At 34.6% G+C, this 24,225-nt stretch overlaps 1 protein-coding gene across 1 annotated transcript in view; it reads left to right on the top strand.

Moving 5' to 3' along the window:
• Window positions 1-24,225, top strand: part of LEMD3 (LEM domain containing 3) — a 74,620-nt gene that overhangs the window by 25,077 nt on the left and 25,318 nt on the right. The window contains exons 2-4 of the mRNA XM_032288342.1: window positions 13,826-13,863; window positions 18,852-18,918; window positions 21,398-21,465. Of these exons, the coding sequence (XP_032144233.1) occupies window positions 13,826-13,863; window positions 18,852-18,918; window positions 21,398-21,465 (173 nt within the window). The remainder of the gene's footprint in view (window positions 1-13,825; window positions 13,864-18,851; window positions 18,919-21,397; window positions 21,466-24,225) is intronic.

The following is a 24,225-nucleotide window of genomic DNA, read 5'->3' as shown; positions in this document are numbered from 1 at the left end:
CACGGCTGTTTTTATTAAACCAACAATATTGAGCTAGTCTTATTTACCCAAGATTTACCCAAGTCATGTGAACTTTAAAAATATTTTGGGTTAGTTTCACTGTCTCTAAGACAGTCTTCCTTCCGTCAAGGTTCCATGACCCCCTGTGGAAACCAAAATCTGAAGATGCTCAAGTTCCACAGTACATACAAAAAGTCAGCCCACTATATTCTTGGAACCATCCAGTGGGTTCATTTTTGCCTATTGCCCAGATAGAGCTGATTTATCAAGACAGGGGAATTGCAATAGAGAAAGAGTTTATTTCATGGAGAGCCAGCTGAATGGGAGACTGGAGTTTTATTTCTTCTCAAATCCACCTCCCTGAAAATTTGGAGGCTAGGGTTTTTCAAGGATAGTTTGGCGGGCAAGGGAATGGATGCTGCTGATTGGTTGTGGATGCAATCATAGCTGTGTGGAAAATGATCCCTGTGCATTGAGTCTGCTTCTAGGTAGGGGCCATAGGACCTATTGAGTTAAGAGTCATGGGTCTGGATAGGGCTGTTGGTGGTCAGAAACATAAAAGCTTGAGAAGACATCTCAAAAGGCCAATCTTAGGCTCTACAATACTGATGTAGGAGTAACTAGGGAAATTGTAAATCTTGTGATCTCCAGGATAATGGCTGGCAATTGATGTCAGTACCTTAGCAGAATTTGGGCTCTTCTCATCCTCCTAATTTGTTGGTCTTTCATTAGTTTTACATAGACAGTTTAGTTTTGGGGAATGGTTATTATTATTTAAACTATAAATCGTAATTATCTAATTATAATTACTGAAGTATTAAATTGTAATTTATAAATTATAATTATTACATTATTATAATCTAAGTTATTAAAATGTAATCTAAATTTCTCACAAAGTTAGCTTGGCTCAAGCCCCAGGAATGACTAAGGACAGTTTGGAGGTTAAAGGCAAGATGGGAGTTGGTTAGATCAGATCCCTTACACTGTCGTAGTTTTCTCAGTGTTATAATTTTTGCAAAGGTGGTTTAATTCTTGGGTTCTGCAACCTGCAGGTACTGTATTTTTGACCCATGGTTGGTTGAATCTGCATATTCAGAACCTGTGGATATGGTGGGCCAGCTATGCTTAATTTACATAAACTTTCTTTAAGCCAATTAAATGGAGCTCTTTTATAAATTACCTTTGGCAAAATACCATCCTGAGATAGAAAAATATCACACAAATATAACACATGTATGTAAATACATAGGCAGATGTAAACAGATTATATAGCTCTCATTTTAAAATTTTAGTTGTGTGCCAGGTCTAAATACAAAACTCAATTATTTATTAAAAAATATAGCTAGATTCAAATTGTGTATCTGGCGAGATGGCTATGCTTCTTACTGATATTTATAATACTTAAGATTTTTTATTTGCCAATTTTCAAATTGTTGCCCCCGCTTTTTCTTCTTCTGATGAGGCTTCTTCCCTAAATTTGCATTTCTAAAGGGATGGCTCTTAGGTTAGACTAGGTAGAGCATTTATATCTCAAAGGCACAGGGCTAAGGCATCAGGCTTCAGTACTATCATTTACTGAAACAAGGAAAGAACGGTGTAGGTAAAGGCCCAGTTAAAACAAGATGGCCAGGAAAAGCTTTTGAAATGCTTGGGTAAAGCTAGTGATGCAGGTTTAAGTCACTGCCTTCTCTATTCTAAGAATTTCTAGTGATTCAGTTCTAATTCTCTTTCTGGTGCAGAGAGGGAGACAAATAGAGATTTCTTTTATAGATGTAAATTTCCCTTACAAAAAAGTCTAAAAATAACTGGTTAAAAATAGTCCTTATGCCAGTAAGGCATATTTTGGAAACTGATTTGGCTAGAAGGATCAAGAAGTCCTGGATCTTGTGCTCCAATGAGAATTCCGAATTCCTCAGCAAATTTCTGGGGGTTTTCCTTTGGGACAGAGAAACCTTTGCTTGATCTGAGGTCAAGATTTTGACTAAGGCATAAAGGTGGTTAAAGATATAGACCTGGTTGATGTGTGGGCCTAACTTTATAAACCATTTGTCTAGCTTTCATCTTTGGGTTGGGAAGGTAACTTAGTAAAAAGCTTAGTAGATTCAGAGTAGGCAGAGGATGGGGTGGGGAGGTGCAGTCAGAGTTAAGTCAATCAACATGTAATTAAAAAAAAAAATCAACTGCGTAAGCTTTTCATTTGTCTTTGGTAGGAAGTCTTTTGAGAGAGACAGTTTTTGAGTCTTGTAGAAGCCTCTGCACACTAAAAAAACCCAAACAGAACTCTATTGTTTCCGAGGTATTTTGGATTTTTTCTTTTCTAATGTGCCTTGCAAATGAACAGTTTTATCACTGTGGCCACTATAACTCTTGAGTTACCTTTGATATGTTTCGCTCATTTCTCTAGAAAATCACAGGTTCTGAGCATAATTCTTATATATAAAAGTTTAGTTTTTATACATAAAATTGGCGGACGTTCCAGATGGCAGAGTTCTAGACTCCTTGCCTGCAGATGAGCCCATGATTCACTGCCTTCTCAAACTTCTCTAAGAGGCCTCCTACTAGCCCAGTATAATCTCTATCATGACTTACAGGCCCAGTCTTGATCAGAAATGTTCATAGTCAAGAGAACTCAAAACAAGTAGTCAAGCTTGTATCTGAGAAGGACCTACCAATGGTGACCTCCAAATGCACAGCAAAAAGCCATGGGCTCAAGGGGCTCAGTGGGACACTTAACCTGTTACTCACTGCTCCTGTGGGTCATCATTGTGGGATCTCCTTCAGATCCTCATTTCTAACACTAGAACTGTTAAAAGAACTTGAAACAAAATAAATTTAACAGAGCTTATTTAAGCAAAGAATGGCTTATGAATCGGGCAGCACTCAGAACCAGAAGAGGTTCAGAGAGTTCTGTGCTGAAGCATGTGGGCAGTGTACTTTTATAGCCTGGACACAGAAGTAAGATGAAGAAAATATATTTGGCAAGATCCTAGTTAGAGATTAGTTGATGGTTTCTGATTGGTTGAGGTTAAGTTTCATTATCCTGTTTACATTGAATTGGGTTTTGGTTTGCTTAATGTAGGAGCTCCATTCTACAGAGCTCAGGCTAATGGCTTCTTTCTGATTTGTTTTAATAGTAGTCATATTTCCCATCTCAAGGTGTGGCTGAAGCACATGTTTGTTGCCTATATCAGCCAAGTAGGATGGTTATGGGAAATTGTAGTATCATTTTTTTAGCATTTACTCACACATATTTGTTTATGTTCTCTTCACTACAAGTAGAAGTTGTAGAAGTTAGAGTAGATGTTAAGTGAGAATCTGATAGGACTGCAGTGTATGCTGAATATTCTGTCCATTGTATTCATGTGGAAGCATGGTTTATACTCTCAAGGTTCCATATATTATAATCAACACAAAAGTCTTTAGCCTACTTTACCACGTCATAACTGCTTAAATTGTTATTTTACCCAGTAGTTTTTGACCTGATGACATATTTAAGTTTCTCTGTTTCCTAGATGACTTTTCATCTGTGTCTGTCTTCTTCCTGAGGTAAAATCCAAAAATACATATTATTTTTAAGCACATTTCTCATAAAGTCAATGATGGGAACTTCTCCAAATTTAGTTTATATGTTTGTTCTGCTTATACTTCCACCTCTATATGTTGCCTGTATGTATAATACCCTTTTCCTTTTTTGTCAGACCTCTGCTCTTTATTCCCATTCAGTGAATGGAGGGGAAACTACTACTATTTAAGTCTTAGTCACTTCATTCCTCTGTGTGTTTTCTCTCTACAGTTTTCTTATTTGCATATTGTTTTTGTGCCGCCCAAAACTAAAACTGGAGATAATCATTGAAGATGTTAAATACATGCATTGTAATTTTGAATATTATAAAGTAGAAGACCTATTGTATTTAATTGTATGCAAAACTCGTATTACTTTATTACACTGAACGTCTTCAGTGCATCACAAATCCCTTTTGGATCTTCAAATTCTCATTTAGCAATATTCCTTCAGAATTGACTTCGTTATAATAAAGTTTCACTTGTATTTTATAATGTAAATTTAGAGGCACTGTTATGGTCTCCAGTGTGTAGCAGTTAATGTTTAAAATTTCTTCCTACAGTGAGCTGTCACCATGTTTAATAAATTACAGTATTCATTAGCATAAATTACTTTGGGTGCCAAGTTAGCTATTGCACAGATGCTTGGTATTATTTATAGATTTGTATCTAACCTTCACAAGTTGACTTGCTTTTGTTTTTCTATTCACTTGTCACCATGCAGTAGGCGGTAGCATAATTATTTAAGTGTCATATGTACAAAAATAGTTTTCGGGAAGAGATCTGTTGAAACTCCTGAGAGGTAGGTCACTTAGACTTTTCTACCTTGAGCAATATAGTAAGATTACGCTCCCATAATTTAAGTAGACATATTGCTTTGTCTTTATTTGAAGCTGATCCTTGTATATTAATCCCTTGGTATCCAAGGGGGATTGATTCCAGAACCCCCACAGATACTAAAATCCACAGATGCTCAAGTCCCTCATATAAAATGGTGTAGACTTTGCACATAACACACGCATATCTTCCTGTATACGTTAAATCATCTTTAGATTATTTGTAATACCAAATATGATGTAAATGCTATATAAATGGTTGTTATGCTTTGTTTTTAAAATTTGTATTATTTTGTGTTGTTAGCTTTTATTGTTTTGTTTTTTTCCCCCACATCTTTGCTTTCAAGTTGATTGAGTCCTTGAATACAGAACACGTGGATACAGAGGGCTAACTGCACTACCTTTTTTCCCAACATTGTGGTAAATGTAGGGGTTTCTTTAGCTGACAAAATTAAATGGAGCCAGCACCTTAATTGTTTCCCTCTGGAATTTTGAGCCGTCCAGACTTACTTATGTCTTTGTGGGAGGGGTGAAGCAGATAATTAATTATTAACTTTATCTTAGAGTAAATTGTTGATATTTACTTAACATCTTAGAGTCTTCTCTTAAACTTTTGTTTTAATGAGAACTTCAGTTTTTGTTACTAGTCAGATTCAGGAAGAATAATTCTATTTAATGTTCTTCTTTGAATTGTGGATACTCTATAAAGATATTGGAATACATCTTTGGGAGGAACAGACTGTCATTAAAGTCTTAAATGTCTACTTTGGTATTTTCTGGATTTGCTAATTATCTGACTTTCTAATTTAGTAATATTTAGATAAATGAAACCAGATTTATGAAATCATTGATGGATGAATCACTTCCAACTCAACAGGTTAAGCATTTTGGAAAATAATTTGTGAATATTTACATTTACAGTTTAAAAATTACTAGACACAAGATCTTACATTTTAGCCATTTTTCTTTTTTTTTTTCCTTTTTCCTGTGAATACCTGTATCTCTAAGGACCATAGCCATTTTTCAATATCCTATGTCTCTGACATTGTTTTATTAAAAAAGATAAGATCTTATTTCTAATGTAAATTATATGAATTTCTGAAAATAAGGCTATATTAAATGTATCTTTCTAAAACCGAAAAAACTGTTACATTACAATGACTCTTCTAGGTCTTTGCAAAAGAGAGGGAACTTTTCTTTTTCAGTTTCCAATTAGTAAAGAGTTTAGACTGAATTATGAATAATTCATGGATGCTGCTGTAAACATCCATGTGCGAGTTTTTTTTCTTTTTTGTGAACATAAAGTTGTCACCTACTTTGGGTAAATACCAAAGAGCATGATTAATGGATCATATGGGAAGATTATGTTTAGTTTTGTAAGAAACCACCAAACTGTCTTTCAAAGTGGCTATAACATTTTGCATTCCTACTAGTAATGAATGAGAGTTCTGAGGCAGGAGAATAGCGGCTGGAGGCATGGAACCTAAGACTGATTGACACTGACTTCCTAGAACTGAGTCAAAAGGAAAACCCCAACTTTCCATGCCCAAGTAACAAAGGAACAGAGTTACACCCTTTGTAACCCCGACACCCCAACCCCTCTACTACCTTCTGCATTGCAGATGAGAAATGGAAAGTACCTTTAATTGGTCCCCCTCCTGCAACCAATCAGACTGGTCACTGGCCTAGTCTTCATTTGCATAAGGGTGTAACTTTGTGACTTCAGCCTCTGATTGATCACCTTCCACCATCAATCGGACTGATTGTGGGCCACTACTTCATTTACATAGGGTGTAACCAGTGGGAAACCTCTAGTGGGTGTTTACACTCCAGAAAATTCTGTAACCAGTGCTCTTGAGCCACTTGCTTGAGCCTGCTCCCGTTCAGTGGAGTATACTTTTATTTCAATAAATCTATGCTTTTGTTACTTAATTCTTTTGTTGCTTTGTGCATTTTGTCCAATTCTTTGTTCAAAACACCAAGAACCAAGATGATTCATAGTCAAGACCTTCCACCAGTAACAGTTCCACATCCTCACCAGCATTTGTGATGTCAGTGTTCTGGTTTTTGGCCATTCCGATAGGTATGTAATGGTATCTCATTATTTTAATTTGCATTTCCCTGATGACATATGATGTGGATCATCTTTTCTGTATACCTTTGGTGAGATGTCAGTGAAGTTCTTTGGCCCATTTTTTAATAGGGTTTGTTTTTTTGAAATTTTTTTCATATATTTTGGATAGCAGTACTTTATCAGATATGTCATGCAAATATTTCCTGACCGTCTATGACTTCTCTTTTTATTCTCTTAACAGTGTCTTTTATAGAGCAGAAATTTTTTAATGTGAATGTCAGCCTATCACTTCTTTCATGGATTATGCCTTTGGTGTTATGTCTAAAAAGTTATTGCCTAGATTCTCTCTTATGTTCTAGAGTTTTATAGTTTTGTGTTTGATATGTAGGTGTGTGATCTATTTTGACTTAATTTTTGGGAAGGATAAAGTGTCTGTGTCTAGGTTAATTTTTTTGCATGCGAGTATCCAGGTGTTCCAGAATTATTTGTTGAAAAACTATTTTTATTCCATTGCATTGCCTTTGCTCCTTTATCAAAGATCGGTTGACTATATTTATATGGGTCTATTTCTGGGCTTTCTATTCTGTTCAGCTGATCTTTTTCTCTGTTCTTTTACCAATACCACACTGTCTAGATTATTGTAGCTTTAGAGTAAGTCTTGAAGTCAGATACTGTCAGTCTTTCACCTTTGTTCTTCAATATTGTGTTGGTTATTCTGGGTCTATTGCCTTTCTCTATAAACCTTAAAATTAGTTTAACAGTATCCCCAAAGTAACCTGCTGGGATTTTGATTATTATTGAATCTAGATCAAGTTGAGAAGAACTGACATCTAGCTAATATTGAGTTTTCTTATTCATGCACATGAACTGTTTTTCAGTTTAATTAGTTCTTTTTGATGTCTTTGATCAGAGTTTTGTAGTTTTGCTCATATAGATCTCGTACATATTTTGTTAGATTTACACCTATTTCATCTTGGGAGGATGCTAATGTAGATGATATTGTGTTTAAAATTTTGAATTCCACTTGTTCCTTTATGACATAGCAAAGTAGTTGATTTTCATCTGTTAACCTTGCATCTTGCAACCTTGCTATGGTTGCTTATTGTTCCAGGAGTTTTTTTTTTTGGTCAGTTCTTTTATTTTCTACATACATTGTCATATCATCCGTGAACAAAGTTTTATTTCTTCTTTCAACCTCTGTACTTTTTCTTTCTCTTCTTACTGTATTAGCTATGACTTCTAGTATGATGTTGCAGTTGAGTGGTGAGAGAAGACAAAACATTCTTGCTTCATGGCTCATCTTAATGGGAATGCTTTGAGTTTCTCTCCATTAAGCATGGTGTTAACTGTAGGTGTTTCTATTTTTGTTTTGTATTAATAGATATTCTTTATCAAGTTGAGGAAATTTCCTTGTATTCCTAGTTTACTGAGAAATTTCTTCTTTTTTTTTTTTTTTTTTGTGTGTGGGTATTGAACTTTTTTTTTTTTTTGGAGGCAGAGTTTCCCTCTTGTATCAGCGGCTGGAGTGCAATGGTGCAATCTCGGCTCACTGCAAATTCCACCTCCCGGGTTCAAACGATTCTCCTGCCTCAGCCTCCCAAGTAGCTAGGATTAAAAGTGTGTACCACCACGCTTGGCTACTTATATATTTTTAGTAGAAACAGGGTTTCACCACATTGGCTCAGCTGGTCTCCAACTCCTATTCAGGCTGTGTCTTCTGTGAGTTTTGACAAGATTGTGTCTTTTGAAGAATTGATCTGTTTCATCAAGGTTCCCCCCTTGGGAATCTTCATTTTTATGGTGAGCAAAAGTGAGACTTTCAAATGATTGCAAGTTTGAAAGAGATCATAATTTTTTTTTAATCACATATAAAGAATAAGAACCAGTTAAGTAACAAGGATAATGGAAAATTTGATTCTGAGTTTTGACCTTTTACTTCGTTAGACACATTGTTTTCAGTTTTCTTTATATTCTTAGTACTCTGATAGCCATGTTTAAAGTTCTTTTTTTAAAAAAAATTAGTGTGTACTTTCTCTTATTTTTAAAGAATAGCTTATTTGAAAACAGCATGGGATTGTTGCCTCTCAAACACGGACAGGTGAAAATTGGGAGTTCTGTAGGAAAGCAGAAGTGGAGAAGCTGTTGTGTTCTTGCCCTCTTTCCCTTCTCTTTTACTCATTATCCCCACCTAGGTTTGTATCTCTATAAATTCAGATCAATAGATGGGATTACAATTGAAAGATTATTGATTAATACAAGGGTGCTGGTACAAGAGTTTACCTTAGGCAAGTTTTATGGAAGACAGTAATAGATACTTTTGTGCATAAAAATTTTCCTATTTTGATTATGTAATCTCGATATTCATAATTTGTTAAGTATACATCAAGTGGACTGTTCCTGTCATCTAGAATGACCATCTATTTAATGAAGCCATGAAACAATTCGAGAACTTTCAGAAAACAAATGGGCAAAATGCTGTGTTGCTAAAGAATGTCCTGCCTTGTTCACCCTGTCCATTTTTAGATAGTCTGGATGCTAGTGAAATGCAGAAGTGTTTGCCACACAGGTGCAGTGTTTTGCAGCTGTTGGAAACATTCCCCCTCACCCACAAGCCTCTTTACTTTCTTCACATAAAATTACGCTGTGCTTAAACCATTAATGCTAGAAGATGGGATTTGAGAATTTGAATGTCTGTTTACAAAAAGATGTAATGTATAGAGAGAACTGCTCATTCAGGCAGCTGAATGTAACTGTCTAGATGACTTAACTATCCTTAAGATCACACTAGCTTTAAGGTCATGGAGTTTTAGATACAAGAGACTGCCTTTAAAACTGCTGTCTGTAGAATTGCTGCCCTCCAGACAGAACTTTCTGAGAACAGGGCTTATATATATTTATTTTTAAATCTCTTGTAACTAGCCTAATACCTGGACTTAGTAGGCACTTTATGTGTTTGCAAATATTTTATGTTGCAAGATGAAGCTAAATAAAAATATTGTTTAGATGTAGTATGGTACTAAATCAGAAATTATAATTTTTTTAAACTGATGCCATGTGGTATACTTTGTAGTAGTCATATAAACAGAGTGCCATGGCCTCAGAGAGAAGGGGAGTGAATAATTCCAAATCCATGGAACTCACTGGATACTTTATATTTTGATATATCATGGAAAATACTTCCCTAGACTACAATTGGAGAATTTGTTTTGAGGAGAATTTTTTCCTCATTTAAGAGACAATAGTGTGTTTTCCAACAGCAGTGTTTTCCCCCCACATCCCCATTTTTGTCATTTTTGATGCATTATATCAATATCATAAGCAGATTAATGATTCAAAATTGAAAAGTTTTAGAGCATGCTTTCTTTAAATAAAACCAATGTTTTATTTTCTATAGCTGTTATTTCTATGATGCAAGTTATATAGGCTTTGGAGTCAGACATAAATAGGTTTGAATCTCATATTTGTGAATCTCAACTTCTTAAACTGTGTTTACCTCAAGGAAACAACTTAATCTCAACATGTCTCAATATTTCTGTGTGTAAAAATAGAACTAATATCTACTCTAAATGGTAGTGTTATGAGGATGAAATCAGTGTACCTTTTGAGTACATGGCAGCAGCATTATTCCTGGTGCATATTAGAAACTCAATAAACATAATTTCCTTTTTATTCAAAGGAGAGGGTTGTAGTGATCAAGACTATAGCACTTTTCTGGCATTGATGAAGCTGCTATTCTAGGAGACTGTAGTATGCCTTCAAGTTTCTATTTGTTCAGCATGTGCATAGCACCCAATATCTGCAAAGGCATTGAGATATATGGCGGTATTACAGTCTTGTTGGGGCTGGGGGTGAGGGGCCGAACCCAAATAGTGAAATCATAAAGGGTAGCAAATTACTGAGATTCTGAGAAGGGGGATTCTGAGAAGGAGGTCATGATAAACTGCAGTGATTAGGCATCCTTCATGGTTGTAGCATAGCTGTAAACTGAATCTTCAAGGCAGAATGGAGATGAAAAACATTCAGGCTTAAAGAAGACCACAAAGATCAAATGCTCAGTCTTCTGAGAGAATATTTTTATGTGCTGTAATTAACAGTGGTTCCAAGTATGCAGAACAAAAAATTGTCATAGCAGACAAGCCGGCTGTGTTGATCCAAAGAAAGCTGTAGGAAAGCATCCCGAATGTACTATTGCCTGTTTTCCTGAGTCATAAATAGCAGATATTTATTCTCCAAATGCTTAGGACTCTTAAGCTAGCAAAGCATATACTTTGAAGTTTATAAATGTATAGATGTGTTTATAAGTTTTTCCTTTTTATCTGAGAATTCATAACAGTTGATAAATTTTATTTCTGTGTAAGAGAATGGAAAGCAGTTTACATTTGAGAAAAGATCAGTAAAACTAGTAACATTTTTGGAATTGGTAGGGGGTTAGGGGGAAGAAGGGATTTGGAGGAGAAGCATTGTGTGTTTATAAGCAATTATCATAAAATAAGAATTTGTTCCTTGCAACAAAATGTGATTACAAACCATTGGAAGATTTTGAGGGTTCTAATGAAACATTTTAGGAATTTTGTTTTGCAGTTATTAGGATAGTTTAAAGGGACAAGAAGTCAAAATATTAAGGACATTTACAAAGAAAAGCTTGGTGTATTTGAGGCTTCAAATAATCTGAACTAAAGTATTGAAGTAATTTCCAAAAAAGCAATAGTGAGAGGCTGTTGAGGGTGTAGGGTTAAAGGAGGACAACAAATCAAAAATGGCTTCAAGGTTGTGCCTTTAGGGGTTGGAAGAGTAAATTTTGAAGTACCATCTTGGCATTATCATTGCTCTAGGATATAGGATAGGGTTGTAATTCGTTCTCAGGTCCCTCCCTAGAAAAGTGACTGAATAATGAATGAAGTGGCAAATTTTTGGTGTGGGATGCTTTTGAAACAAGGTTTCTTCTCTTTAGTTACCTAATTGGGAGAGGGTGTTGTATATTTTCACTAGGGGTAACAGTATATGTTGTTTCCATTAAAGACTAGGTAATCTGGATGAACTGGAAGATATTGGTGTGTTTTTAGAAATACTGAAATGATTTGGGGAAAGAAAAAATGTATAAAGATACTTTGAAAACTTTGAGGGTTTTTAATTTGTTGGAGTTGCTGTTTTTGGATGGTGTTTCCTTGTAAAAACTTAACCCCAAGGATATGTTTTACTTCTGCGGTTGTTAATAGGTCTCTGTTCATTTAATAGGTGGCGATTATGATAAGCATTTGGGGAAAAAAATTTTAACAGAAGGTTTGTTGGGCACAAAGTATCCTCTTGGCTGTTTTAGGTATGTTGTACTCTCAGGTATTTTAGACTACAAGGCAAAAGGCAGAAGTCTAGAAGGATGCTAGGGGCAGAGCGATATTATCAGTAAAATTGTTTTTTCCCTCTTCAGCTTTCTCTGTGTTATCCTATCTTTCTCCCTCCCCAGTAGCTCAGAACATAACTTCCTCCAGCTTCCCGCAGAATTTAACACTTTTGCTTCAGTGTTAACACACAAAGTGAAATGAAGAGGAGTGCCTAGATTGCACAGCCAGCATTTTTCAAGCACTAACTGTATGTATAGAACTATGCTTGGTTCTGGGCATACGCATGCGAATAACACAGAGTCCCTGTCCTGAGAAACCCACAGTAGAGCAGCCTGGTGAACATTCATAATTTACAGTTATGCTTTTATGGAGCCACTCAAAGAACTGATTTTCCATTTGATAGTCTTGACAAAAAGTAATTTTGTGTATAATCAAAAAGCAATACTAGCATAGCTTTTCTTCATTGTTTTTGGAACTGCACACTTTTATATTTTTAAGAATTGTTTTTATAAAGAGCAAATAAAATACCTTTTATACTTAGTATTGTTTGGCTAATTTATTGTCATTTTCTTGGCCAAATGATAAGGCACTTTTTGGTAGTATATTGAGCTAAGTATAGCTGTTCAATGTTTACATTGAAAAAATAATATTATTAAAAAGGATGTCTTTTTAGTACATGTGTTCTGATCCTTAACATTTTATTTAATCTTGAAGCTATATTATTTCTTCTTGATTCCTCTTTTGAGTACTTTTGATTTTCCGTAGTATCTTTCAAAACTTTTTCTTTCCCGACATTGAAATCCTTTTGATGTATAGAGAAATGTTGAAAAATCCATTAGCAAAATCCCTTATGATGATAACAGGATACATTTTTTTCCCTAGCTTTTTTATTGTACCTTGTTAAGCTGGTCTCACTTGAACTTTCTTAGAATCAGACAGTTCCTGGTTCCTATGGGACTTCCTGTTTTCTCAACTAAAAATAGAAAAGCATCTCAGAAAGGAAACCTGGTCAGTGTGAACTACTTTGTAAAATCAGTTAGTTTTAGTTAGTCTTAGTTGTGACCTGGATTATACAAATACATAGTCTGTGTAGAATATAAAAGTTTATAGGTATCTGAAAGCTTTGAATATTTTTGCATGTAATATTAAACAAAATGATAAGGAGAAGATTCTGAATAAAAACCCTGAGAGGTGCTACATATTCAGCCATAAAAATTTCTGTTATCTTAATTTAGAGGTGAAGGAAGGGGACAAGGGTTGGATGGAAAGTGGTAAATCCTTTCCTTTTTATGCAGTATTTTATTGGAAATTTGGAATTGTTTAATACTGAGACTTAGTTACTTTGATCTGTATTTTTTTGCTTGCCACTTTTCCAGATGGTAGTAGGATTAGAAGGTGAATTTAAAAAAAAGATCATTAGAAGTCAGAATTCTAAATGAATTACTCAGTTTTAAAGCATTTTGTAGATTTCTTGTAGTAGTTAACTGCTTGTTAGTTTATATTTTGAAGAGAAATCAAGTTAAGGTGGAAGCAAATCATATAGTCATTAACAATAATAATAATAGTGTATATTGAGTGCATATTAAGTGCTTGACATGGTGTCAAACATTATCTCATTTAATCCTGAAAACTACTGTATAAGGTAGGTATCATTGTTACCCATACTCCATTAAAGAAGAAACTGCAATTTAGAGTAGCTAATTAGATGTTAGTTCAAGGAGACATTGCTAATAAGTGGTAGAGGTGGAGCTGGTACTTGAACTCAGTTTCTGTGACACCAGAACACCTGATTTCAATGATTATGAGGAAAACCACTAATTCAAAGTGAGAATGATAAGTATAATAAATCTGAAAAATTACTTCCTCAACCTTTATTATCACTAGTTTGTTTACATTTGGTTTGCATATTTATACCCAATTTCAGCAGAGTACATGCTGGCAGTTCAGAGAGTTTGTTTGGGGGATTTTAATTCTTAAGTGATGCTAATACTTCCCTTTTTTTCTTTCCTTGATAGTAGAGAACCCCTTTGGTGAAACATTTGGAAAAATACAAGTAAGTAAAAGATGAGTACTGATAATTTTGTGTCACGTTTTATATGATGGAAGTATGGGATGACTACCAACTAAAAAAATAGCAATTTTAAAGTCATTCTAGTCTGAAACAATAGGTTTTATCAACTAAAAAAAAAAAAATAGTAATTTTAAGGTTATTTTAGTATAAAACAACAGGTTTTCTTATTTTGAATATTCCCTACTGTAGTATAATTAAATCTGACACAGATTTTCTCCTAAGAGCTGAAGTGTTTATCACTTTACTGTAAAAGACAACTGCCAAGTAAATGAGAGTGGCATATCATCAGTGGATCTGATCTTACACTTAAAAGTATGCCTGTTGCCTTCAGTTGTTAGATACCTTAGAGTTTTTGTCCGTTTTTCCCTCATTTTACCTCTTTGGATCTTCCCCATATTGGAATGCCTATTTGACCATCAAAAGAACTTAGAAAGGAAGCATATCCTTCAGGCTATTTCTTTTGTTTTTTAAAGAGTTCTTTAATACTAATTTTAACCTAAATTTTACTTAAATAAAAATATTTTTCGGCCGGGCGCGGTGGCTCAAGCCTGTAATCCCAGCACTTTGGGAGGCCGAGGTGGGTGGATCACGAGGTCAAGAGATCGAGACCATCCTGGTCAACATGGTGAAACCCCATCTCTACTAAAAATACAAAAAATTAGCTGGGCATGGTGGCACGTGCCTGTAATCCCAGCTACTCAGGAGGCTGAGGCAGGAGAATTGCCTGAACCCAGGAGGCGGAGGTTGTGGTGAGCCGAGATCGCGCCATTGCACTCCAGCCTGGGTAACATTAAAGAAACTCCCTCTCCATAATGAAAAAAAAAAAAAAAAAAAAAAATATTTTTCACTTACCCATCATTGCAGGGATGTCAGAGATTATGATGTTTAAGCTTGTAATTAGTTGTTTATTTATTATAGGAACTGTTGTATAAACCTGTATAGAAAACATTATTTGTTGTACTGAAGGATGTGTAACGTGTAATCACACCCATAGAATATTACTTTCTATTGTTAAAGTGGAACTCTGAAATGATTAGTAATATTCTGTTGTGGTGATACTTGTTTAAAACAAAGTTGACTTTTTCAGTTGCATTATTAACACTGCTACAGTGTCATGATTTAAATTTGGTGTATATATATGTGTGTGTATATATATTTGGTGTGTGCGTATATATATATAAATATATATATATTTATATATATATACTGAACATTTGAAATAGAACACTCTTTTCTTCTGCTTAATTTTTCCTGTGGAGGAAGCTGAAGTTCTGAACTTCTGAATAATGGTAATAATTATAATGAAGACAATGGTTGTTTACTTATATTAAATGTTCATTCTGTACAAGGCCCCATGCCAAGTTGTATTAGTCTGTTCTTATGCTGCTAATAAAGACATACCAAGATTGGGCAATTTATAAAGGAAAGAGGTTTAATTGACTCACAGTTCCACATGACTGGGGAGGCCTCACAATCAAAACAGAAGGTGAAAGTCATGTCTTACATGGTGGCAGGCAAAAGAGCATATGCAGAGCAAATCCCCTTTATAAAACCATCAGCTCTCATGAGACTTATTGACTATCCTTCATGGGAGTAGCATGGAGGAAAAAAACCCACCTCATGATTCACTTACCTCCCACGACATGTGAGGTTTATTGAATTCAAGATTTGGGTGGGGACAAAGAGCCAAACCATATCACAAGTGTTAAAATTCATTATGATTTAATCAAAGGCATAATGCAGACAGTTGAAAATATCCTTGAAGAGAAAATTGGCTGAGGATTGAAGAGGAAAATATTTAATGGTGACAATGTATGAGAAAATTGGATAGAGTCACCCTATAGATTTTTCTCCCTCCAAAATGAAAAACAATAATCTGGGCCTTACTAAAACACACAATTAGAAAGTTACTAATTCAAATTATAAAATTGCCTTTATTTAATGAAAGATTATTTAAAAGCTTATTTTTTGTATTTACTTGTGAAACTCTAACTAGTTTGCAGAATGATTAGGGAAGCCCGTAGTTAAACATTAAGCTGCAATATTAGGAGACAATCTGAAAAGCAGTCAAAATGGAAGAGAGTATAATCAAACTGTAAACCAGTAACTGTAAAAGTTGATTTGCATACTTTTCAGATTTACTGCTAGTTTAATGTACTGGTATTAAACATAATTGAACCAAAACCATTCTATTTCTTTCTCAAAATGTATTCATTAACTTAACAACATATATCATCATGCCACTGCACTCTACTACAGCCTGGGTGACAGAGCAAGACTGTAAATATAGATAGATAGATAGATAGATAGATAGATAGATAGATAGATAGATGGATGGATGAATAAAGCAAGTAAATAGTATGTATCATAAATACCTACTTAAATTATAATTTAGTCAGTCATTTAGGTAGCAGTTGAGGCTCTTCTAGTATATAGATGGTCATTTAAACTCTGTTTGTTTATTTTATTTTATTTTTTTTGAGACAAGATCTCACTTCATCACCCAGGCTGGAGTGCAGTGGCATGATTACGACTCACTGCGGCCTCAGCCTCCTGGGCTCAAGTGATCCTCCCACCTCAGTCTCCCGAGGAGCTGGGACTACAGGTGTGCACCACCACACTTGGGTGATTTTTGTATTTTTTGTAGAGACAAGGTTTTGCCACATTGCCCAGGCTGGTCTTAAATTCCTGAGCTCAAGCAGTCCTCCTGCCTCAGCTTCCCAAAGTGTTGGGATTACAGGTGTGGGCCCCCACACCGGCCTTAAATAAATTTTTATTGGAAAGATAATTCTTATAAAAAACTATAGTTGAGCTTTCTGAGTTCTTAAGTTATTTGTATGAGAATGTGACAATATGTACGTCATTCAGTATGAGATCAGTTCTATCTGGTTAAGTTTTGTTACTTCTACTTATCTAGTCCGGTGTTTAATATCTGTGAGTCAAAAACTGAAGTTTATTTCTAGGTCCCTCTTAAGTTTATTAAAGATGTAATCACAGAGGACAGAAGCCAAATGTTTAAGTTTTGTTTTGTTTTTGAAAGAGAAGTGAGGAAGAACATGATAGGACATATAAAACAAAAAGGAAATCAGTATCTTTTCCAGATGAGAGGAAAGAAACACAAAACTTTCAGTTGCTTTAATCCCAAAGCTTAACTAGATTCACCTTGGTTTTATGTGTTACATCCATAAACTACACTATTATTGGAACACCTACTCATCCTGTTATGTTGAAGATATTTATTACAAATGATTTCATGGCTTAATGTATCACAAATGCTTAGGCTTTAGAAACCTGAGTTTTAGCCCCTACTCTTACTTTTTGATGTCTGATTTTTGCAGTTTGAATTTTTGATCTTATGTGAAGATAAGGACTGGCTTGATTCAGAATCTGATTGAGATAAAGTTGAGGCAAAAAGGCATATATAGGAAGGCAAGTAGTAAACTGAAGGAATAAGTAACTTATCTCAGTCAACCATCTGACATAAAACTAGGGACTCTGGTGATAGGATCTTGGCGCTTTTGATGAGTTTTCTTCTTAGTGTCACTGCTTAAAGCTGCAGTGACAAAAGCATGCCACCCATATTGTGCAAGCTTGTTCTCTTCTGTCTCTGAACATACAGCACAAAATAAATGGATGAGGTTGCATGTTATTAGACATATAAGTATTACTTTTCTGGCCTTTTATATCTTGCTTCAATTTGCACCATGATCCTATTCATCCAGTAATTCTGTTTTGTTGGAAACTTCAGGAAGAAAGAAAATAATAAAGACGGAGCCCCCTGATGAATCATGAATTTATTTTAGGTAGTATGATAAGTTATTACCCCCTCCACAGCCTACCCTCCTCCATCATTTATATTGATCCTTCTTGGTTATAATTGCTCTTAAATTGGGGGTCTTTTTGCTTTAGACTATTTGGCAGGTGCTTAGGGTATACCATTTCAATAATTCTCTATGTTAACTCTTTTCATACAATTATTCCTGCTTCTGGGCCAGCCTCTACATTCTGGTTCAGGTAGTATTTCTGATGTACAAGTCTATTTTACTCTCCTGCTAAATTTTCAGAATGAAGTCAAACTCTCTGTTTTGCTATCCAAGGTTGTCTGGTAGTTAACTACTTTTCTAATAGTTTGCTGTATCAAACTAGGCTACTGGTTATGTAAGAAATATAACCAATACTTTCATTCCTTCGTGCCCTTGCTCAGGGTCTTCCTTTTGCCTAGAATGCTGATCTGTTATTTTTTCCTTTGAAATCAGACTGAAATATTCTGTTCCATAAATTCTCTTCCCTCCTCCTTCTCCTTCTGTATTTACAGAAGGAGGAAGGAAGAGAATCTTCTGTATTATTCTGCAGTTGTTATATAACATTTACTATGTTTTTTGCCCTTGAGAACAGGAACCATGTTGTTCACTGGATCTCTCACTTGGCTGAGAGAACAGTTCTTGACTCCTAGTAGATGTTTATTGAATGTTTGTTTCATTTTAATGGTTCATATGTTTATACAGGGGCACCTTGGGAACCCAGGAGAGAACTGAATATCAGTCAGCGTGCCAAAACTCATTCCCTTAGTTTTATGTGGTTGAGTCAGATTAAAGCAAAACATGAAGGGCAGCCTTGATGAAGAAAACAGTCTCATATGAACAATTTACATAAGCATGCATTGTATAGAGGGGGATTGGGAACTTTGCTTTGGTGGTTGATGGAGTTTATTGTCTGTGAGACCTTTTTTACCACTAGCCTTATGCCAATTTTTAAATCATTCTCCAGAAAGTGAAATATTTAGAGTAATAATTTAGAGTCTTAGATTAAGATTTCTTAAAATTACGGTACCCATTATTTAAATATGAATTTGTCTTTCAGATAATGTAGCTTCTATGATTTTTAATTTACTGGTTTTTTGAATAAGAATTATTTGGTGTGTTTTTTTTCCTTGGAATTGGGTATTTCATAATCACTTCTTTTAATTTTAGGAAAGTGAAAAAAATCTTATGATGAACACATTATATAAGCTTCATGATCGATTGGCACAGCTTGCAGGTAATTGTTTTAACTTTCAGTCACTAAAAATGTTTTGAAAAAATTAGTTGTATATGTTGCATTTTATTAGCAGAATTTTTTTTTCAAATCCAATGTTATGTTTGTGGAATATTTTTCTTTAGATGTTTTTATTACCTATACAGAGTGATTTTTGATTTTTAAATATGCATTTAATCAAGGCTTTTTTCCTGCCTGCCATCTGTATTAGATAGGTAATATATGTATATTATATGTTACATATTTAAAGTTGATCAAATTTCTTTATTGCATTAATAGTAAACAAAAATCCTGAGGATTTAGGGAATTAGGGAAGCAATGAATTAACTAAAATCTTGGATTAAATATACAAATACAGGTTTTCTTTTGTTGGTTGTATAGGTATCATTCCCTTGGATAAAGTAAATTTATTCTGCAATTTTCTTTCCTGATTCATTGCATTTTCATCATATTCTGCTCTTAGTAATTCTGAGAGCTCTAAGGTAGCCAACTTGTCTGAAATTGGAATAATTTGTTGTAGATGAATTGATATCAAGCTTAGCACATATAAATTAGAGTAGCAGCTTCTGTATTACCTTTTAACTTTTTTTAGTTCTTATTTTACATATAATCTGAAAGGAGAGACTTGAATTCTTATAAGCAGTTATAAGAAAAGAAAAATGTAGTTTTCAAACTTTTCTATTTAGCAGATCTTTTATGTAAAGATTATTGGTAGAAGCCTATAGGTAAATATGGAACTTCTCTGGTTGAATGGAGGTATTTAGGATCCTGAGAGTTTCCTATCCTCTCATCTACCTTTGTTTTTTCCATTGGGTTCTTAATTCCTATCAGTTTTTTAGGCGTATAATTCTGTATTATATCACTAAAAGCATTCTTTGCTTGATTGACTGTCATTGATACACTATAAGCTAATTATATTTATTTGGTATGCTGTAGCACCCAGAGATAAGTTAAGTATATGCTAGTTATGCTAGCCAGGGATGTTGCTGTCACAAGCTTCCACAGCTATCTCTATAGCATTGTTTTATGAAGTATGGTTCATGGCCCGCTAAATCAGCATAATCTGGTGTGCTTTTAAAGATATGGATTCCTTCCTCTTGAGCAAGGGTCAGCAAGCTTTTTTTTCTGTGACGGGCCAGGTAGTGGATATTTTAGGGTTTGTAGGTTAGACTGCCTCTGTCATAACTACTCAATTCCGTTATACCATGAAAGCAGCCATAAATACTACATAAGTAAATGAGCTTGGCTGTATTCCAATAAAACTTCACTTTTAAAAACCAGCAGTAGGCCAGATTTGACCTGTGGACTGTAATTTGCAGACCTCTGCTCTAACTCTGTGGGATCTGAATCTCTGAGGATACACTAATAAGCTTTCAAGACTTGTTCATCTAATAGGTACTTCTCCCCTTTTTTTGACATTAAAATCATATTACTTGAACAAAACTGAAATAAGAACATGGCTACTTTTCTTTTAGAAACATTTGCCAAGGATTTTACTTCAATTATTCTACTTTCATGTTAACAAAAGTTTTTTAACTACTTGAAACACACAGGGAAAGAAAAACATGACAATTGGAGTTCAATATGAGGATAATTTCTTTCTGATAACCGCTTATAGCCTAAAGAATAAGCTCTGAATTCTCTTATCAACAATTAAAAGAAAAATGTAGTTTTCCAAAGGTTTATATATAGCACATTCCTTTGTAGAAACCAGATCATAGGTAGTAACTTGTACCTGATTTCCCTGTTGATCTGTTATAACAATTTTTTTTTAAAGATTTTTTTTTGAGACATGATCTTATTCCTTTACTCAGGCTGGAGTGCAGTAGGGTGATCACAGCTTCAAATTCCTGGAGTCAAGCTGTCCTCTTTTCTCTGCTTCCCGAGTAATTGGGACTATAGACATACACCACCACACCTGGCTATGTTACAACAGTTTTTAAGGCATGCACACCCTTTGCTAAAGATAGGATTAGTTATACTTTGAAAATGGACAAGCTTTAATACATTAAAAAATTTGAACTTATTTGAACCCTTAAATGATTAGCTTTAATAATAGATGTATAAGTTATGCTAGCACAGTGAATTTGCTGAATTTTTTCCCTTTTGGGAATAATACATATTTCTGGAAGGCATCTTGTGTGACAAGATCTGTGGATAGGCATCAGTGTGACATAGTTCCTATACCAGCTTATCATTTAGTTGGGAATAGAAGAGGAAGATATGTTTCTATTTGGACTGAAATGCATTTAAAAGTTGTAGTTAATGTAAGTTGTGGTAACTAAAACATTCTGTAGTTGTTTGTTTATACTCTTACTGGAATTTCTTCTAGAAAGTATAAATAATATTGTTCATTTTCTTTACTGATTGTAATAATATAACTGTAATTGTATAATATATAAAATATTTGAATTAATCATGTTTGTTTTCTTCTGTTTAACAGAGTACTGATTCAAAATTAATAATATGCTACTCTTTCCAGGAGATCATGAATGTGGAAGTTCTAGTCAAAGAACGCTTTCTGTTCAAGAGGCAGCTGCATATTTAAAAGTAAGCAATGAAATTAGAATTTTAATAGCTATATTTTAAAAAATTATTTAAATAATTGCTACTTATAAGAATCATATATTTGATTATTTTAATTGTATTGTTAAAAAGCTTGGGCCTGCTGTTTGGTGTAATGTAAGCAGTTACAAGAAAGTGAAATTGCTTAGTATTTTTTTAGTTTGTTTTAGAACATTCTCTATGAGAGAATGCAAATTAATTTGGAAAGAGTACAAAAAAACATTGGTCAGAGGGAAATTGAGATAGGTGGGTGGTAGCATGTAAGAAAGCAGGTAAGCATCTAACCATTTATTTAAAATCTTCTGATCCAGGTCAGTTTCATCTCAGAATACTAAGGTAACTTGCTGTTGAATTTTCTAAACTACGGTAAATAATTTCTGGAAAATCTTAATAAAAAGAAAGGTACTAGAACACTAAAAATACATGTGTCATTCTGATTTCTCAGAAGTGGAAAGTGGAATTTGAAAACCATACAGGAAAGCTTGCTGTCAGTCCAGTTCCATAAAGATATATATATTTTTTAATACGTGGTAATTTATTGATTCCCCAAACTCTTTTTTTTTTTTTTTGAGACGGAGTCTTGCTCTGTCGCCAGGTTGGAGTGCAGTGGTGCAATCACGGCTCACTGCAACCTCCGCCTCCTGGGTTCAAGTGATTCTTCCGCCTCAGCCTCCCAAGTAGCTGGGACTACAGGCGCGTGCCACCACGCCCGGCTAATTTTTTTGTATTTTTAGTAGAGACGGGGTTTCACCGTGTTGGCCAGGATAGTCTCGATCTCTTGACCTCGTGATCCGCCTGCCTCGGCCTCCCAAAGTGCTGGGATTACCGGCGTGAGCCGCCACGCCCGGCCTCCATAAAGATATTTTCATAAAGATCTGCATTATTGCAAATGGAAATGTGGATCCCTGGAAGGTGGCTGCCATTTGAATGTAGACAAGTCATGCCATACAAATTTCATGCCTCCCTAACCCCTTGTCAAAATTGTGGTAAAAAATATATAACATGAAATCTATTAACACATTTTTAAGTATACAGTACAGTATTGTTAACTATATGTGCATTGTCGTACAGCAAATCTCTAGAAATTTTCATCTTGTATGACTGAAACTCTGTACCCATTGCACAGCAGGTTGCCATTTTCCTCTGCCCCAAATCCCTGGCAGTCATAATTTTACTTTCTCACTCCATCAGTGTGATGAACAGATAACTCATATAAGTTGAATCCTGCAGTTATTGTCCTATGACCAGCTTATTTCCCCTAGCATAATGTCTTCAAGTTTCATCCATATTGTAACGTGGCAGTATTTCCTTCATTTTTAAAGGCTGAATAGCATTTCATTGTATGTATACACGTATTTTCTTTATCCAGTAATGTTGATGGGCTTTTAGTTTGTTTCATCCTCTTGGCTATTGTGAATAATGCATCAATGAACATGGTAATGCAAATACTTATTTAGATTCTACTTTCAGTTCTCCTAGACAAATACCTAGAAGTGGGATTGATAGATAATATGGTGGTTGAACTTTGTATTTTTTGAGGAACCTCCATACTGTTTTTTATACTGACTGCGTCATTTTACATTCCCTCTAATAGTATAGTAGGATTCCAGTTTTTCCACATCCTCAACACTTACTTGCCTTGTAGCTCACTGTGTTTTTGATTTGCATTTCCTTGATGATTACTGATGTTGAGCATCTTTTCATATACCATTTATATACATATACATCTGTGTGTATATGTAGCATATATACAGCATATATATATATAATACACTATATGTTGGCCATTTGTATATCCTCTTTGGAGTAGTGCTATTCAAGTTCTTTGCTGATTTTTAAATTGGGTTATTAATTTTGTTATTGAAGTGTGGGGTTTCTTATGTATTTTATGTATTAACCCCCTGTCAGATATATGGTTTGCAAATATTTTCTCCCATCCTGTAGGTTCCTTTTTCATTCTGTACACTGTTTTCTTTATTGCACATATGCTTTTTAGTTTGTTGTAATCCTACTTGTTGATTTTTGCTTTTGTTGTCTATATTTTTGGTGTCATGTCCAAGAAATTATTGCCTGTATCAATGTCAAGAAGCTTTCTTCCTGTGTTTTCTTCAAGGAGTTTTATAGTTTTAGGTCTTACACTTAAGTATTTAATCCATTTGGAGTTGATTTTTGTATATGGTATAAGATAAAGCACCAGTTTCATTCTTTGGCATGAGGAAATCCAGTTTTCCTAGCACCATTTATTGAAGAGATTGTTTTCTCCATTGTGTAGTCTGGCACCCTTGTAGAAGATTGTTTGATCATACATCAGTGGCTTTATTTCTGGTTCTCTATTTTATTCCACTGGTCCATTTATGTCTGTTTTGATGCCAGTACCATACTGTTTTGATTACTGTAGTTTTGTCATATGTTTTAATGACAGTGTGAGACCTCTAACTTTTTTTTCCTCAAGATTGTTTTGGCTCTTTGGGGTCCTTTGTGGTTCCATATGGATATTAGGATTATGTCTTCTATTTCTGCAAACAATGCTATTGGGGGTTTGATATGGATTGCATTTAATCTGTATTGCTTTGAGTGGTATAGTAATTTGAGTAATATTAAGTCTTCTAATTCATGAACGTGAGATATCTATTTGTGTGTTTTATTTCATTCTGCTTTTTTTTTTTTTTTTTTGGTAGTTTTCAGTGAATAAGTCTTTCATCTCCCTGGTTAAGTGTATTCCTAAATACCTTAATCTTTTTGATG

This window comes from Sapajus apella, unplaced genomic scaffold (assembly GCF_009761245.1).
Source record: "Sapajus apella isolate SASKATOON/1434 unplaced genomic scaffold, GSC_monkey_1.0 scaffold2, whole genome shotgun sequence".
Taxonomy (NCBI): Eukaryota; Metazoa; Chordata; class Mammalia; order Primates; family Cebidae; genus Sapajus; species Sapajus apella.
The sequence above is the reverse complement of the archived record's forward strand: the minus strand, read 5'-3'. Positions and strand labels throughout refer to the sequence as shown.